The sequence below is a fragment of the Phoenix dactylifera genome, chromosome 6 (genome assembly GCF_051530095.1).
Source record: "Phoenix dactylifera cultivar Ajwa chromosome 6, Ajwa_hap1_PhDact_Kaust_v1.1, whole genome shotgun sequence".
Taxonomy (NCBI): domain Eukaryota; kingdom Viridiplantae; phylum Streptophyta; class Magnoliopsida; order Arecales; family Arecaceae; genus Phoenix; species Phoenix dactylifera.
Genome location: NC_143195.1, coordinates 31,970,140 through 31,989,900, shown reverse-complemented (window position 1 = coordinate 31,989,900; position 19,761 = coordinate 31,970,140). Strand labels below are relative to the sequence as shown.

At 37.1% G+C, this 19,761-nt stretch overlaps 1 protein-coding gene and 1 non-coding gene across 2 annotated transcripts; both read left to right on the top strand.

The window, feature by feature from the left end:
- Positions 1-13,880: 13,880 nt before the first annotated feature.
- LOC103711148 (RHOMBOID-like protein 2) lies at positions 13,881-17,244 on the top strand. Its single transcript, XM_008797178.5, has 5 exons — positions 13,881-14,461; positions 15,260-15,423; positions 15,786-15,949; positions 16,036-16,286; positions 16,859-17,244. Exons 1-5 carry the CDS (start codon positions 14,136-14,138, stop codon positions 16,968-16,970), a joined length of 1,017 nt encoding a protein of 338 aa, XP_008795400.3. The 5' UTR covers positions 13,881-14,135; the 3' UTR covers positions 16,971-17,244.
- A 2,082-nt stretch (positions 17,245-19,326) lies between these two features.
- Positions 19,327-19,400, top strand: TRNAV-AAC (transfer RNA valine (anticodon AAC)). Its single transcript has one exon. It is a non-coding gene; the product is annotated as a tRNA-Val (tRNA).
- The last annotated feature ends 361 nt before the right edge of the window (positions 19,401-19,761 follow it).

Genomic DNA, 19,761 nt, shown 5'->3' with positions numbered 1-19,761 from the left:
ACGGTGATCCTACGTGGCGGTAATCTTAAATTACCTCCATTTTTCAAATCACCACCTAACCCGATGATGGAATATCCATCCTTGAGGTCGAGAATCTAAGATCATCCCAGGGCAGTGATCCTGGGTTGAAAATTAAAGACAAAAATACCCCTCAATTTAGCAAAAAAATGATATATCAATATACCATTAATATATTATGTCAATGTTATATATATATATATATATTATATTACTAATCATATTATTATTGAAGGATAATTTTAAATTATAGTAGAAATATATTATTATATTTTATATTTGTATAATGAAAATATTTAATATATTACTGCAATTTATCTTATTTTTTAATCAAATAATTATTAGTATTAAAAAATCTATTATAAGTATATTAATTCTATAATAAAAAATAATATATTTTTTATAAGATTAAGAATTTATAAGAGTAATAAATATATTTTTTATAGAATATTTTAATAATTAATATATTGATAAATATATTAATATTTTATTATAAATATATTTTATATGATTAATAAATATATGATAAGGGCTACTAAAAGTAGAATATGTGACAAAATTATGGAGCTATTATAAGAATTAGCATGTTGGCATACATTTTTGATTTATGAGAATTAAAAACACATAAAAAATCCATTTAAGATATATCAGGGATATTTGTGGTATTATGTGGTCGGTAATCTTGGATCCCCGTACCGTTCCAAACAAGTTACTCATGGATACTCGGAGATTTTTAATCACTGGACCATGGCCTACTAAACACATTAATCTTAGATCACTGGGGATCAAATCATCTCAGCATTCGGATCACTGAAAATCTTAGATCACCGTGGTGATCCTGTTGGGATTACCAAACGCCCCATAGATCCGGAGGCAAAGCCTTTTAACTAGGAGAATGCATCAAGAAGAGGTCTCCATCAAGAGCAAAACAACCTGCCAGCAAGGAAGTTGACTTTTTCGTAAATATACACTTGGAGCTAGTAAGATGGCCCTTTAAGAAGAGAATTTGGAAATAAGGAAAGTTTAGTACCAAATGCGATGAAGAATATATTGCTAAGTAGACTTGCAGCGCGTTTATTTGAAGTTGCTAGCCAATTGATTGTTAAATTTCATGGTAGTTTGACCCATTTGGAGAGAGAATATTTTTCTTAACTCACACAATTTGAACCTGTCAAAAAAGATAGAAAAAGATGGCTCTTTTTTTTTTTTATTGATGATAAAAAAAATTGAGGTACATAGCCTCTATTTATAATGAAGATATTTGTTCTTGCACAATTTGGATCAGATTCTTTTTCATAATTCTAATAAGACCTTTTTTTTCTCTAAAATAGGTATCATTAGTAGAAATAAACTCGAAAAAGCTAAAATTGTTCTTTAGATAGTTCTCGACATCAACTCTGTCTCCTATTGTTGCTCCGCTCAATTCTTCTCGGATGGAGATATACGCGCTCGTTTTTTCCTCTTTTCACTCTTTTCCGCTTTAGCTGGAGTTTGACTAACCTGGATTTTAGGAATAAATAACCTGACTGTCTCGAGAGGCCCAACCAAAGTCATTCCCCAAAAAAAAATAGGGTTTTTGCATGGATACCCTTCTAAATATCGGATTTTGCATGAATACCCTTCCAAAATTGATATTTGCATGTATACCCTTGTAAAACTCTGTTATTGTACAAATGCCTCTAATATAACGGTTATTTTTACGGTGTTAAGAAAAATAAAATTTATATTAATTAAAAATAAAAAATTTAAAATTACACTATTGTCTTTATCTTCTTTCCTGCTATCGGGATCGTGATTTATTTGCATGTCTACCCATTAAGGGTATACATGCAAATATTAATTTTGAAAAGGTATTCATGCAAAAAACCTCCAAAAAAATAATTTGACCAACCCATTTCATGGTTCGAACAATAGAATTTGATCTCCACCATCAGGGGCACCATCCCCTAAAGGATGCAGCGTCGCGTCATAGATCTTACAAAATTATTTTTTTTAAAAAAAAAATCATCAGAGTCAGTAAGGTGGTACGACCAAATTATAGCCTCCAAAATTTTAATCTGCAACTCGACTTTCCGATGTGATGGATTTCACTCTTGGATTTTGTTCAGCCCTATTCATAGCGGCCAAAGTGATTCACATCAATTATGAGTCGTCCTATATTATTCTTGGCTCGAGGCCCTATAAATTATACTTTATTTTTTAAAAGTAAACTATTATAGAAAAAAAAAAGCCTCTTTTTTTTTGGGGGGGGGGGGGGGGGGGGGGGGGGGGAGGTCCTTCTAGAAGAATTAAATAAATAAAATTGAACCTAGCGAGGACTGATCACATGGTTCAAATAATCTGGCCATTTTGTCTTCTCGGCCAGCGACGGGGAGCAAAATACGCTAAGTAGCAGTTAGCATTTTTTGGCCAAGGAGGGAGATGACCGCGTTGGGCGCTGCTGACCCCCTCTTATGGACCCATCGCACACATATGGAGAGATAAGATGCAGCAGTTAGCCGGTCCCTTATCTGGAGGATTGCTCCCATCCACATCTATTGACCAAAATGTGCACCGAATTATTTCTCTGGAGGATTTCCGGACTCTTCCTGGGGTCCATTTTTGCCATGGGCTGTCCTCCAAAGGTGTGAACCAAGAATAGACTTTGAAACTTTCAAGCGAGCCCACCTCCAAACAAAACAGTGGCAGCCGTGCTGTCACCCTATCAGACCCCAAGACAAGGCGCGAGGTCATGCCCATGCTCTCTGGTAAGCAAGGAGGAAAAGGAGGAAGACTCGAGACAAGGGGACGTTGGGTGAAAAGGTGGCCCAAAGGCCATCCTTGTCTTGTTGCCTGTAAGTGATAGCGTTTCCCCATGGTGCTGTGTCGCCCTTGGTGCAGCGTAAACAGTGGACCGGCCCCGCTGCTGCCTCGCGGAAAGGTCAGCGCCCAAAACGAAGTAGATTGGAAAGCGTTTTGGGATCTCAAGTCGTATGGGAATGGGATACGAGGCAGCGTGTGTACGTCTGAATACCTTCGGCTTTCTTGACGGGACGCGGCCATCGTGAATCCATGATGACCTTCGCTCAACCTTGCATGGTATTCTGAATGCGACATGCCACTGTATTTGCTGTCCGTGGTGCTTGGCGTGTTATCAAATACAATATACCCTGTACTTTTTTCTGATGAATCATGAGAGAAGAATATGTATCCGAAGGACCCATCAAGCTTTCATGCCTCATCTCTTCTCTCCTCCCAAAGTTTGTATCATGTTTTACTTAGGATCTCAAGATAGGCCTTGATGAAATGGGAACTGCAGCTGGTAGACTGGTAGTGATTCTCTAACTTCTTCTAAATGATAGGCAAATCTTAACTTAAATACAAAGTATGTAGTGTGGGGAGTAGAAACATATGGAGTAAACAATGAACCATTTCAAAGTTGTTCCGTAAGTTGCTTGAGAGGACTCTAGTTTTGACTTTTGATCTGGAGTCTTAACATGGCAGCAAAAGCTTTTGTCCAGGAAGAAAAGGGTTATATTGCCCAGCTCCCCACCAGGTTGAGTAGTTTGCCTTCGAAATGGTGTGACGTGCTCATGCATATGGGCTCGTGCCGGAGCCCAAAGAGATAATCAAGCTGGGCCTATGGGTGGGAAGGATATGAGTAAAATCGGCCGGGATGCCCAATACACCGTTATTTTTATCCGCATCGAACATTTTTCTGACGGGATAGGGGCCCAGTGAGAACTGCTATATGAGGGTGGGCTTGTTCTTTTCTTCCGCTTTTCTATTTTAAATTAAAATAATAATAATAATAATAATAATAATAATAAATGGCATTAGAATAGCACTTGGAGGAAGGGGGAAGGAAAAAGGGAAAAAAAAAAAGAAAAGCAAGAAAAACGAGTACACTCCCCAACGTGGAGCACCCCACTCTTGGGAATTGCGCCGGTCCTATCATGACGCTGAAATGGGAATAGGCAGAAAACTCTATTAGGTGGAATATGAATAGTCGTTTTCATACGTAAGGCCGTAAATTTAGGGCTACAGTGTCATGGGACAAATTTTGTTTTTGACTTTGTCCGTCATATTCTATTGAAAAGCTAAATTAGTATGGCCTCATGTGTTTTGGTCCAACTTTCAAGCCAAGACATAAATTTAAGGGCTCGTTTGGTTCGCGGGAAGCATTTTCCTTCCTAGGAATATGATTCCTGGAAAACAAATTCCTAGAAAGAGGATGCCTAGGAAAGTACTTTTGGCATGTTTGGTTGACCATGGGAAAGTGACAAATTTCCAAGGTGCTTATGTTTGGTTGGCCATCCACTTTCTTAGAAAAGTTATATATAATTCTTATTATGCCCTTAATAAAAATTAGGTTTTTAATGCTTCTTTAATGCTGAAGGGACTTTTTGGAAAAAAGTAAAAATGGAGTAATTCCCACCTCATGGGAAAGTAACTTTCCCATGTTTCTCATGGGAAAGACTTTCCCATAAAATGTGGGAATCACATTCCCATGGGAATACAACTTTTCCTTCTCTCTCCTTTGAAAACTCCAACCAAACAAGAGGCATCTCATTACTTTTCCGTTGACCACACTTTCCCCCCTTCTTTTCCCGCGAACCAAACGAGCCCTAAGTCTACAGAACCATTAGACAAATTTATGAATTTGTTCTTCTTGTTCCCTCGATGTAGTATGGTCCTAGGTATTTTAGTCTAACTTTTCGGCTATTTAGCTTATGAAAAAAATATGGAGTTGGATTTTTTTTTAATTTGTTTTATGAACAGAAGAGAAGGCAAATCGAGAAGGAAAAAATGTGTCCATTTAGTTATTTAATAGATGCATTTTCCAGTCGACCTTAATAGGCAAGCTAATTGTTCATGTTATCAAAGTGGGAAACACTAACAATGATATAAGAATCCTAAGAATAATGCTAGGAGACTTAGAAAAAAAAAAGGTTGACACTCTTTTGTTTTCACATAGTATAGGAAGTTATCTATGTATTGCAAATGCTTGGAAGTAATGTTATATTTTCAAATAAAGATTATCCATCCATTTTGGTGCTTTAAGTTTGATTCACTAGAAGAATCTACCTTTTGACTAATTAATTAGCCCAGGAGTTAGCCTCTCACTAAGTATTTAAATTATGAAAATTCATGAAAATATGAAGTATCCTTCCAGTCATGGTAGAATTAATGTGAAAGATATGAGAGGGATTTCTGATCATAGTGACATTCGCAGTATGCATATTCTAACAAAGCATGATTTGGACATCTCGTAGCAAGAAAATTGGAGAAATATGTTAAAATTATGCAACAACTTGAATTTAATTGGCATGCATTAAATTAGTTGTATAATCCTTGCAGTGGTATTAATTCTTAATGTTCCATTTATACTAATTGGCAAATATGCTAACAGCACTAGATGCCTTCTTCGCACATACAAAATCTATTTTCGATGGCCCTCTCAAATCCACCTACTTGCTTAAATTATTTGATCAAATGTTTTTTTTATTTTTTTATGGAGATCATAGTGTTCATTAGTGTAGAACAACTATTATTCTTGCAAAATTGGTGACTAAGCATAGTGTGGGAAACAAAATGTTCTAAGTATTTGCCATTTCCAATACTATTGCAATCATTTGTGCAAAACGAGATAGGGTTGATTAGTTTGCTTAAATATGAAGAGTAGTAGCAACCCAAGGTTGAATATATGGCACTTACAGACCATTTCTTCCAAATATATTAATTGCTCAAGGATTCTAGGAGCTTGTATTCCTAATACACCTTTTTTTTTTGCCACCTATGTTGGAAAGTGGTTGGACACTTTAACACCCATACATCAGCTGTCTAGAATGGAAAATTTTGTTGGCACATACCACTGTTGGTGGATCAACATAGATATCAAAAGCCTATGCAGTCCTCCATAGTAGATTTGATCTAACTCAAAGTAGGCCAAAAAGGTACTGGTTGGACCTATTTATCATCATTTATGCTGAGAATTGTACATGTAACCACGGGAGATATGTGCCATTGAACCTTGGTTCGATTTCGAAGGGCGTTGCCCTTGCTTCGAACCCCACATATAAAATTTCCTTGTTTTGAGAGCAGTAGCTCGGCCTGCATGGAAGGTGGAGATAGGGTGGATGTAGGATAGAGGGTGGGGAATAGCCCTTCACATTACTTAAAAAGGGAGATATGCAGCTTGGTAAACCCTAGGGGGCCAACCTTGGTTCGATTTCGAAGGGCGTCGCCCTTGCTTCGAACCCCACATATAAAATTTCCTTGTTTTGAGAGCAGTAGCTTGGCCTGCATGGAAGGTGGAGATAGGGTGGATGTAGAATAGAGGGTGGGGAATAGCCCTTCACATTACTTAAAAAGGGAGATATGCAGCTTGGTAAACCCTAGGGGGCCAGAAATTGAGTTCATACAAACATGACCTTACGGGCCCAACTTTGTACTCGGACTGCGTCTGTGGGATCCGGCCCAACGAGTAATGTGGATGGGCTCAGGACATCACGGAGAGAAAGCAAGGACGAAAGCATCAAAATTCAAGCAGCATATCCTTGATACGATTGGCAGGTTCACGTAAGGTTGGTGATTTAGTGTTTACCCTGATATCTGATGGGAAGGGAGAAAAGAGTAAGATAATAAGGGGCAGTAAAAGAGTTTGGTAGAGTTTTGCTTGCTTCTTTCTTGATCCTCTCTATAGAGACCTACTTGATTTTTCTTTTTTTTTGGCAGTAACAGAGTTTGGTAGAGTTTTGCTTGCTTCTTTCTTGATCCTCTCTTTAGAGACCTACTTGATTTTTTGTTTTTTTTTTTTAAAAAAAAAATAAAACACCCACACAAGTAACACAATGGCTCAAATGTGATGTTAAAATCTTGTGCATTGTTCAAATAAGATGTCGAAGCCTTGCGTATTATCTTTTATTCACATTAATTGAATTTTAATCTTGAAAGCATTATATATATAAAATTTATTGTATGGCTAGCATATAGAGATAGTCGTTGCTCCGTCTGATGGATTGCTACTCCTACTTAGACTTCTGATGGATTGCTACGCCGGACAAACTTCTAGGCAGTACCTGCTTATGTCATGATCCCCTTATTTCAGCCATTTCTTGGCCTTGAACCTTCATTAAGCCAGACTTTATCAAGGCTGGTTTCAGATGGTTCAAACATGGTCCTTTATGTGCATCGATAAATGGGTTTGTAGGCTCTCAGATTTCTTTAAATTTATATTTTGCATTTTAGTTCCAGGGCATGATTGTACTTTTTCATATCAATTTGAGGTCCGGAGGACATCTTCTGCAGTGAAACTAAACAGAGAATTTAGAAGACCGAGGATGGAAAGAAAGAAAAGAAGCAGGGTTGATGGCCAAGACAAAGAAGACTCAAACTAAGAGCATGCCAAAGAGGCCAGCATCAAAAGGCCCTGAGCTTGGTGATGGTGGAGGAAATAGCTGATCTTTCTGTTTTAGCACCTATGACTCTTCAAATTATAGAGTGAGAAGACAATGCGAAAGAATTTTAGCCATCTTTTTGTTGTTTTAAGAGGCATACTCCTAACAATCCCTGATGTTCTATGATATGCTTCGGGTTCCCTATGTAATTGGCATTTTCTTTTTTAAGATGATACCCATCAAGATCCATTTTTTTTTTTTCAAATGCATTGGTCTGCAAATCTTATATTGATATCTATATATTGTTCTTTGAATTAGTGTCTTTTACAAATTGTTTTAACTAGAAATTTAAATTTTAAAAGTTAAAAGTCGCACCATTTGATGCAGTGATGCATAGGCTTAGAAATTACCTTCCTGTACAACGCATCGAAGGTGCCAGCTTACAAAGCTAGTAAAGTATCGAGGTAAGATCCACTCTACTTGGGGGCTAAGCTAGAGAGATCCGGCCTCCTAGTTATAGTCATCCATGTCTTATATGCAGTATACCGACTGCACATCATTGGACACTAAATGTGTCTATTGGTTTTTGGTTATTGTGTAATATATGGATGGCCATGATTTAAAGACCGGATATTTCTAGTTCAACCTTAAACCCAAGAGGATCTTGATTTTAAAATTTTTCGTGGCACCAAAGATATAGGCTTAAATCCCTCATTTAACCAGGTTTAGCATATAGGATAATCTATTGCCTGTGGATCTCAAATGATCGCGATAGAAGTGAAAAAAGAAATCACCCAACTGACAATGAGTTAGGCCAACCAACACTTTCCTGCCAAATAGAACAAGAACTCTCGGGTGATTACTCATAAAATTGTATCTTTATCCTCTCTCTTTCCTAGATTATTGTCATGCTGAATTGCCGAGGAAAGAATGGTGGTGGGCTGCTGGCAGTCTAATTCCTCAGAAACTAGTGTGCGTGTGTGTGTATATATATCACTTGCAGAAGAAACCATCCTAGAAAGCTTCTTGTCAAAGAAAGTAGATCGTACTTTTCGTCCTTTTCAATCACTTCTTGTTTCCAAGCAATGCAAGGGTGAAAAAAAAAAAAGGGAATGGAAACAATGATACGTCATGCTCAACTATAAACAGATTTCATTCGAGTTTTTGTGAAATTTTGTACTGGTAATATTGCAGTTTTATTTATTTTTTTCGTTGTCTTTTGTACTGCGATTTGTAAGCTTTCAGTGTACTACGTGTAATCAAATGCAAAGAAAAGTTGGCCCAGCTAACAGGAAACCAATATACTATTAATTCTGCTTCGATGATGTAGCAGGTAGACATGAATGTAATCAGACAATCTACGCCCGCTGCAACGATGGAAGCAGCCGCACTTCAAATGATTGGTGGATGGTCGCCTCAATAAGAAGACGAGATCCATTGACGCAGTTTCCGGTACCTCATCCAACTATACGTTCGTGAAGTTTCTGATATCTAAAGAGATCACTCCTTGATCCGCGATATTGTGGCGATGATGAGAGATGGAATGGCCATCCAGATCAAGCATGTATTTAGGGAGGCCAACGGGGCAGCCGATTGGGTAGCTGCCTTCGTGGCCTACTATTCAGGATATGCTCTTTAGTCAGGAAAGGGGGAGTTGCCATCGGCACTCTGTGAGTTACTGTATTTTGACCTTATTAAGTGTATTCATATACGTACTGTATGAAGCACCTGTTTTAAGAAAAAAAAAAGGAAAAGAAAAAGAGGCCACACTTTGCCCTTCATTTGCACACCTAAGGATCAATTTTTTTACATACAACTGTTGTCAGTTTGTCGCCATTTGTCTTGTCCTAAAATGGAGTAGCATGGAAAAACTAGAAGTTGGGAGTCCTCTCATGACTCACTGTCGCAGCTCTGTAATTCAAATAGATATTTAAAGATGAAATTCAAAAGTTAATATTTTTTTCATTGATTTTTTCAAGTCTAAGATTGATCCCTCCGTTATCCTTATGCTATGTTTTAAGAGAAAATGAGAGAGACCTACACTATGATTATTTAGGATTATACTTTAAAATGCACCATTGAAGAATTAAATTAAGAATTTAATCACTAAACAAAGAAGTGTGACCAATGGGGCAAAGGCTTTATTCGTTGTCCCCATGATGTATGAACAGTCTGGTTTGCTTGGTTGCCTGTTTTTTACTTCTTCTCTATTACATGATACCATATATTTGTCACGCTCCGAATCCAATATTCGGTCCGGACACGTGACACGGCCGCACATGCCCTAGAATAAAGCCCAAGAGACTATGCCAAGCCTAAAATATGAGCAAAATTAACGCAATACTAATAATTAAACTAATCCATTTGCATTAATTCTTCAATAGCTCAATTACAAATTTTCTGGCATCCATTGGTTTCAGCGAATTAAAATAAATAATTAACTAACTTACTAGTGACTAGCTGCATGAACTCCATGTCCCTTCCATTTGAGTCTATGCCTCTTGGGTCTGCCCTAGGGAGCGTGCAGTCGTGTTGCATCTCGAACTCGGGTATTAGGTTCGAGGCGTGACAATGTTGCTGCTTGAACCCAATGTGACCAAGACGCCGAGCTGATGGGGTTGCTGGAGTGCTCAGCTCGTCTGCTGGGGTCGCTACGCACCTTCACGATAGTGATCTGGTGGCTGTTGTGCTCGGATAGTAATAGCGTTGATGCCGTACGTCTCTAAGTTGGTGATGAATGGTGAAGGTCTCGCTCGGACGTTGCTTTAATGCTAGATCTGACATGAAACAATAAAGACAAGGAAATCCACCCACCAGAGCCTGGCTGGTGGAGGATCCTCTGATATCTAAGTTAGACACAATTCTCAGGGAATGGAAAAAGGTCAGAGAGTTGCAATGTAGGAGAGTCGAAAGAGAACTTATCTGGAAAAGTTCGAGAATGCAATATACATGCGAAGGATGAAGCCCATCGTTGAGTAATTCGGGGGCAAGCGCTGGCCATTATGGTAATAGTCTGTGTGTCTGACCCATGACTTATACCCGTGCTTCTCGACCATGCGGATTGTACGAGCTTCATATTTATTTGGAAACAGATCATGCTCATGGCCGAGCTGTTGCCAGCCAGGAGTAGAGTTCGAAATGTGATGGACTCTTCATTCGTCTTTTAGGTCAGTCATGTGGTAAGCTTGCGACTATGTGGCAAGTGTTCTTTGGTTAATTTGCTATGTCGGTATAGTTAGTTCCGAGATATGTTACTATATATTCATATAAACCACCATATTTAGATGACATGAGATAATTACCTAATGTTTTAAGAATATTTTAACCTATGCCTGCTCCTTTCTCTCTTTTTCTCTCTCCTTTGAGAGAGAGAGAGGGAGACCGGGGAAAGGTTCTAACCTCACCCACTACCATATTCGAACTCCCCTTTCACTTGGGGCTGACGTCCAGGTTCGTGAGTAGACGGAGCCACTTGCGAGATTGGAGTGCTAAAATAGAGACCACCAAATTGAGGGTCAAAACACTCATGTCCCTTGCAATTTCGGAAAGTGGTCATACCATCTGGACCAAGTCCTGGTGGTGCTACAGCGTGGTACTCAATTTGTGCTACTGGGATCACCATGTCTGTCATACAGCCAAGCTCTCATCCTCGCAGCAGCCTATTTATTTCAACGGTGCAGGTCGCACCATATATCAGCAGTGAACGTTACAAGCCTTTAAGAAGCTTTAGCTACAGAAAACCGTTCGGCAGCAAAGAACTAATCCCCTACAGCTGCAGATAGCCTTATTTTTAGGCGTTTTTTTTATTTTTTCCGGAGCCGGTGCTGATGAGGAAATGTAATGCTGCAATTTTTTTTATATAATTAAATAGAATATTACTCATCAAATAATAATGATATCTACAATCTATTTAAAAAATTAATAAATAAAATAATCAAGCAATCTATAAGAGGTAATACAATTTTTTGAACGTAAAAATTTTTTTTGATGTAAAGAAAAAAATCATGAAACCTAGTTTAGCTAAAAACTTTCACTATTTAGAATAATAGAATTATAATAGATTCTCTCTGAATCAATTAGAGGTTGCAGAAATATCAACAAAATTTAATCTTAATTTTCATAACAAGAATATTCATACTAATAATACGAATTTCAACGATAAACAACAAAATAGAAAATTAACTTTTTTTAGTCTTGATGCTTAAAATAATTAATAGAGAAGACTTTCAAAAATTCAAACCGTTCAACCCACATCTTTCAACATCCGAAACAACATATTAAAATTTCAGCTAAATCTAAATAAAATTAACTACTCAATTATCTTTTCCCGCGATTAGCTCACCTCCAGCGAGATGGTTTTAACTTTTAAACTACTATTTTTTTTAAAAAAAATTCAAATAAGATGGTCCCATTTGACGAGCGACCAGCTGCCAACCATCTCCTGCTGGCTTTGGCGTTTACGCGCTTTCGGCCACCAAACTTTCTCATCAGTCGTATATTTGCCAACTGGGAAGGACACTCGGCATGCTTGAAACGAAGAGGAAAACTCTGTAAGATTATTTATATTAGTTGTTATGGTTGCTTTAGAGAAGATCTGTTATATTATATATAATCCAGTTTTCCAGCACATCTATGTTTTTTTTTTTTTTTTGATTATACTTGACTTGCTTGAACTCATTTCGACGGTGTTTAAAATATATTACAATAATACGGACTTTTAGCAGTAAAAACTATCTCTAAAGCCTTATTTTCCTGTAGTAAAAAGAAACAACTATGTAAAAAAAAAAATGTGCTCAAAACTACAATATTGTCATCTAACAAGATCCTATTACTAATGCAGCAGACTTGCATGATGCAAAAGGTATGATTTTTTTAAAACTATTTTTAAAATATAATAAATTATAGTAAATAAAAGATTATATTAGAAAATAAACTTGAATCATAGCCGAACACATCAATATCAACATCATTAATATATGTTGCAGCAATAAACTTTAATAATAGTTGAGCATATCAATATTGTTGTTATTAATATTTTCATTGAATTATGAGCTTTGATTACCGGGGAGCATATTAATATTGGTATTAATAATCTTATAGCTTGCATAAGCTGAACTTCTATTTTAGATGTATATAATAGATACTAGATATGGGTTATGTGTTTGATTCTTCATGAAATCAATGCTAGGTATATAATAATTATATTATTTTTTTATCAACTACATATTAGTTTGGTTTGTGGAAAGAATTTTTTTTTCTTACTAAAATATTTTTTCTTGTAAGTCAATGTTTGGACCATATAAAAGTAGCATATTTCAGAATGACTTATGTTTGGTTAAGTATCTATTTTTATAAGAAATTTGTGCAAAATACCTATTATGTTTTTAATAAAGAGAAAGATATTATTCCATTCTATTTAAAAATTTAAGAGTATTTTTATAAAAAAATTATTCAATTTTCAGCCTGTAGTAATTGAATCTTTTCATATTTCATATCGATTTTTCTTTTTCATGAAATATAAACATCTTATTTCAATGAAAAATTATTTTTTATTTTTTGAAATTTCAATCAAATATAAAATATTTTGTTAATATCTTTTTTGAATTTTTTTTTCTCTTTTTATGGACCAAACAAGCCCTATGCTGTAGTGTAGGATACTTCTACCATGTTTTCCGTTTTTTTTTAAAATTCTATGTTATTGGAACTTTTTCAGTGTCAACTCTACTTCACACGGAAGTACTTGTTTTAAGCCACCGCCAGAGCCCGATTCTTTTAAAGTTTTTCTATCAGAAAAATGAAACCGTGGTACCATGAAGCAACAAAAGAATTAAAAAAAAAAAACAGAGCAAACCATGAATTGTCCAACGATGGAAGGCCGGCTCCTACCGTGTGAATAAAGAAACAACCGGGCAACATCCAATCATCGACCCCATGAAACTATCACCGCCTCTATGATCCAAATCGGATGGAAAATCAATATATTGATATTTATATTTATTTGTAATTAATAATTATAAATACAAATTATTAATCTGATATAAAAATTTATATTTATAATTATTTTAAAAAGATACATACATATATATATATATAATTAGATATTAAAATAACGAACATAAATGCATATATATAAGTTGCAAACTTTATCACCATATCAAAAATATCACTACATAAAAAAACAAATTAAGTTAATAATATACTAATTTAAAACATTATAAATAAAATCGAATTTTTGAATACGAATGTATAGATGTCTAATTTTTTATTTGGTGTTCGGGTTTTCGGATGGATGGTTATTGTCAGATCTAATTGTACCTTTATTTTATTTTATGTTCTTTCAACGTCAAGCCCGTCCGGAAATCATTTGCGTGTCTTTCCGCTTTCCTCACCGCGTCGACACGGCGTAAAAGAACACGGCAATCCGCGGCGAACCCCACCAACCGTCAATTAATTTTATTCCTAACTGCTAAAATAATTTATTTCTCACCAAAAACTGCCCTCAAGGATCACCAAAAGAAGCTCGCCTAACCAAATAAAAAAGCTCTCCCCTTTCCCCTCTTCTTCTCGGCTTCTCCTCATCATTCCTCCCAACCGAACCTCGCCTCTCCTTCTTCTTCTCTTCCTTCCAAGCCAAGCAAAACCTCTATAAGTTTCTCCCCTCCTCCTCCTTCGATAGAGCTATTCGCCTTTCTTCTCTTGTCGCACACCTCTGAGGTCAGCAGAAGCAGTGCAGCGGCGATGTCCAACGTCGACGTGGAGAGGGGCGGCGCCGCCGCCGCCGGAGGCAAGGGTAGTGGCGCCCCGGGGTACTACGGCGGCGGAAGAGGTGCGTCTGCGCCGTCTCCGTTCTACTTCGACGCCGGGTCGTCGGCAGAGCGTGAGTGGACGTCGTGGATCGTCCCCATGATCGTGGTGGCGAACGTGGCGATGTTCGTGGTGACCATGTACGTCAACAATTGCCCCGACCACCCCCACCCCGTTGGTTCGTGCGTCGCTGGCTTTCTCCACCGCTTCTCCTTCCAGCCCCTCCGCGAGAATCCGCTCTTCGGTCCCTCCTCCTCCACGTATTGTCTCTTTGACCCTGTTTGTGCTTGTTTCTCGCCAAATTCGTGATAAAATCGGAATTTTTATTGCCTGAGATGGTTTTTTGTCGCCGAATTTGTGATAAAGTTGCGATCTTTATTGCCTGGGTGCTCGTATCGAGCAGATCTTGGGGGAAGAGAGGAGACTGAATAGTTGATTTCATCCAAATCCCCTCATTATCTTTCCCCGCTTTCAGTACTTTTGGAAAGGGAACTTGGATATTATCGAAGTGTTGGAAATATCGAGTCCCAGTTGACTTACTTTCAGTGCTATTATTTCTTTTGTGATTGGTTTTGTTGATAGAGAACGGAGGTAGAATGGAATTTGAAGTTTTAGTTTTTCTTTTGTCCTCGCTCGTGCTGACACTTATTATTTCGCTAGTTTCATTTTTTTAGCCTCTTCTTCTGAAAGTTCTATTCTAGCTTAAGATGGCAGCCCCAATCCTTTGTCAATGAAGGTCTTCAAAATTTAGGGCTAGACGGGAATTCCACACTGAAGAAGTTGATTTATAGCAATACCCACTTGCTTCATTTTTACACAAAGTCAAATCATCATGACCTTCTACCAACCTGATTTTAGACCCCTTTGTCATGGTGCTATAATGTAGAAGAATCTTATTCTAGCCAGTTCTGAACAGTTATTCTTCATGGAATATTGTGTTCTATGATCCTTTATTTTGAACTAAATTAGTTCTATCACTTTGCTTGCACTAATTTGGCTTATGAAGATCAAGAGAAGGTTTGTCTACAAAGTGTTGATGCCCTGTTTTATTCTTCCAGATTGGAGAAGTTGGGGGCTCTTGAATGGGACAAAGTGGTGCATCAGCATCAAGGATGGAGGCTGGTGACATGTATCTGGTTGCATGCCGGTGTCGTACATCTGCTTGCGAATATGCTGAGCCTGATTTTTATTGGAATTCGCCTGGAACAGCAATTTGGATTCGGTGGGCTTAATTCCTTTTAGTCAATATTATCATTTTAATATTTTACATGTCGGATTAGTCCGAAATCAAATTGTTAGCAAAAGCATCAATGTTTTTTTACTGTAATCTTCTGGGATAATTCTTAATTGTTTTCTGCATGCACAATTAACGATGACCGAAGATCCTGAATGAGAATATTTTTGAATGTAGTTGGTTTCAATTGCTTCTACTTGTCTCCATAATTTGGAACTATTTGGACATTTATACTTCTTCTCGGCTGCAATAGCTTTCAATTCTTGGTATCACAAAATTGGGTTGGTTTATGGATATTGTGTAAACTGCAATTGTGTTTAGCTGAACGATATCTGCCTTGCCTCTTGCAGTGAGGATTGGGATAATATACCTTCTATCAGGATTTGGTGGTAGCGTCCTTTCATCTCTATTCATTAGAAACAGTATTTCTGTTGGTGCATCCGGTGCTTTGTTTGGACTTCTTGGAGCAATGCTGTCAGAACTCATCACAAACTGGACTATATACGCTAACAAGGTGGATAAATTTTCTGTTTGAGATTTGTGTACATTTTTTTTTGGCTCATGAATCTCATTGCGTTGATTTGGTTTTTCTTTTTATAGGCTGCGGCTCTGTTAACTCTATTGGTCATCATTGTGATCAATTTAGCTGTAGGGATATTACCCCATGTTGATAATTTCGCCCATATTGGAGGATTTCTAACAGGATTTCTCCTAGGCTTTGTACTATTGATCCGGCCTCAGTTTTCTTGGTTGGAACGCCATAATTTGCCCCCTGCAAGCCAGGTCAAGTCAAAGCATAAAGCTTATCAGAAGATCTTATGGGCGGTCGCACTGGTTCTGCTTGTAGCCGGGTAAGCACTGCTTCGACTATTTATTTATCAAATTCGATTGCTATTACAGATTCTTGTGCAATTTATCATGACTTTCAAAGTCATCAACTTGCTTTTTCTTCTCACCTGTAAATTTTTAAGATCTTAGTTTTTCTAGATTTATGTCAAACTTATTTTGCATAATACTTATTTCCATAAAAATGGGCATTCGAAAAAAATTGATGTACAAAAGAAAAAAAAAAAAAGGAGCGAGGAGCACTATCACATGCTATTAGGTGAGTGTTTGGTGGGTAGTCAGCTAGGTATGGTTCATGAACAAAGAATGTGGCGTCATGTATCATTGGAAAATCCTTCCATATGCCGAATTCCAAATGTCAGACCCTTGATCTCGTCTTGTAAGATTTCATGGAAAAAAAATTATATCAAGTGTAGCTCACCGGTTGGCATAATATTTAGCCACTCAAAATATCCTGCTGACATGAGTAGTATATTTCTTCATCTCCTCTTTTTTTTGAGCCTAAATATGATGACATCACTAGAAGTTTAGGGTAAATGGCCTCCTGTTAAATCCATATTGCCTTTTTTCTTTGCAGATTTGTTGTTGGCTTGGTAATGCTTTTCCGTGGGGAGAATGGAAATGATCGTTGCCATTGGTGTCATTATCTGAGTTGTGTGCCGACATCCCGATGGAGATGTGGTCATTGAGAACTGGTTTCGTCATGCATTGGCTGTGGAGTAGATATTCAGGCTTTACTTGGAGGACAGTTTAATACTACACTCGAGTGTTACGTTGCATATTATTCATCTGTACATAGCTATAAAGCTGGTTTGTTTGTTCAGTGGATCTTAGAGTGATCGATATGTAGTTTCTTCAATCATTTAGTGCTCTAATTTTCCCGACAACTACCGTTCTTTTAATATATTAATATTTTCATTTCCGGTCAACTTTAATAAAACTATAAGATCGATGTTGATGAAAGGTTTGGTTTACCTGCTACTTTGGCTGTTTTAATCTTTTTAGTGTTGCTTTGCTGTTAGATTCTAGGCGAACTTTCGGACTTTTCTTCTGGTCCGGTTGTAGAAGATTTTAGATTGCCTTGGATTGCATGGCAAGCTAAGAACAGCCTGTTTGTGGGGAATCGCATGCTCTGGGTCCTTGACATTTTTAAGTCGTGGGGACCTGAAAAGAGAAAGAGCCATGGATATATGGGGTTTAGGTTGGCGTAGTAGCTGAATCACGTGTTTTCAGGTGGGACAAACAGAATCATGGAAGTTGTTCTATTACCTTTTAGCAAGGGTAATTTGAATAAATAGCTATTGATGTTGTGGTGGGTCTTGTAATTAATGCCAAGAGATTGGCTCGTTATTAGGGTGGTAATTTATGACCTGTCAACATTACGCACTTTAAATAGGTTTGGATCTGACATAAATAAATTTGAATTATAAATAGATCAACTTGAATATACTTATTTATTAAGTTAGTTACATTCATATTTGTTCTTTTCACTTGCTTGATTTGTTTGATTTATTTTGACCCGTTTAATAATTTAATCGGGTTGTGATCTGATCTATTTAACTTTATCCTATTTAAAATCTACTTAACTCGTTCCTGCTGTATCTAACCTAATCTATTTTAACTTGTTTAATCTATTTAAATTTATTTAATTCGTTAAAAATCCACTTGGCTTCTTTAAGCGTTTAACTTGACTTAATTTATTTAATAGATACGTTATGTAGGTCGGATCGGTTACCTATTTAATAAACAAATTTTGTTGAGATTTGAATTTTTCATTTATTTAATAAATAGGTCAGGTTCGGATGGATAAACCTATTTAACCTATTAAAAATCGACTCGATCCCATATTGCATTCCTAGTCTTTTCTCAGCCACGTAGAATTGGAATTATTGTTCTTTCCCTCTTCTTTTTTTTTTTCTTTTCTGACCACGTGAGAGACAATCAGGTTTTCCTACGCCTTTGATCTCATCTTTGAACCATTCTTGGCCTAACCGGTTTTTCATTGCACATAAGTATGACTGCAAAGCCCAAAGCCCCAACTGCATGAGATATGTGCAAGCGATGACAAAATTGCTCGAAGGAAACGATCGGATTACGAGCTTATTCTCTTTCATTGAGTGAATGGATGGCGAAAGAGTTACCGCAACGCTACAGCGTTAAGAACACCCAACCACAAACCATAGACATGGCTGATCTGATGAAACTTTTGCGGTGTGCTTGCATTAAGAATGTCCTTCTTGAACTTTAACTCAGACTTCACGATAAATATGCTCTCAAGCACGTACATTTGGAAAATAAACATCAATTTTTCACTCATAAAAAGAAAATAAACATCAAGTACAACAAGCTTCGAATTCTACAATAAAAAAAAAATATCACATCCTTGCCGATGTGATATTTTAAGAGGAACAGGTAATTCAGGCCCTCGTTGAAGTCTTAGGTTTTTGAGATTTAAAGAAATACAGCATTGATTAGCTTAAGGCCTGTTTGGTTGCCCGTAATTAGGCACCCGAACCTAGTTACGGGCTGTGGGAGCCCACTTCAAGCATTTGGTTGGTTCAACTCGGAGATGAAGGGACCTTCCATTCTGCCCTAATTTAGAGAGGAATGACTTGAGGTGCCTTTACCTCCGAGGAAGCTGAAGTACTTCAGTAAAACGGACCCTCACTGTGCCTACTTACACCCAACCAAATGACTGTTAGACAAAAACAAGAATGATAATTTGCATCAGGCCAGGTCTAATGCTCTAAACTTGATTATCTAATAACTGCGATTATAGTAAGTGTCGAATAACTTTGAGTTTATAAGTTTTAGAGAGGCAGAAAAGTTTTAGGGGAGAGTAACTCATATCCTAGGTTTTCATAAAAAAAAAAAACCCTTGTGCCATAGGTCTTTTTGGATAAGGCAACTCATATCCTAGGTTTTCATTATATATATATAAAAAAAAAACTTTTCTACCATAGGTCATCTTGGATGGGGCGTCTTGGTTCTAATAAAGCTTCTCTTTTATAATATAGGTTTCAGTGATACGTATCTTTACAAAGTGGTGTCGTGGTGTAGTTGGTTATCACGTCAGTCTAACACACTGAAGGTCTCCGGTTCGAGTCCGGGCGACGCCATTTTAATTTTTTCCTTTTTTACGTTTTTTTTTTGTTTTCCTGTTTTTTTCCAGTCTATTATTTCAATCTAATTTCTTTCGCCGGAATCTTCTAACAGTTTTAGCTTTCCAAATCCAACAACCGGACACAAAATGTGGTTCCTCGATATGCCATCCTTGAAGGTTGGGTAAATCTGATTCAATTATTTTTTTTAATACAAAAAACAAAACATCCGCCTAATCTATTTTCGATGATTATAAGGATTATAATGGCTGTTTTTTTATCTTAATAGACTACTGTTCAACTTAATACTAATGTAATTACTGATATAACATCAATTATAATGGTATTATAGTAGGAAATATTGTCCTGTAAGGAAAAA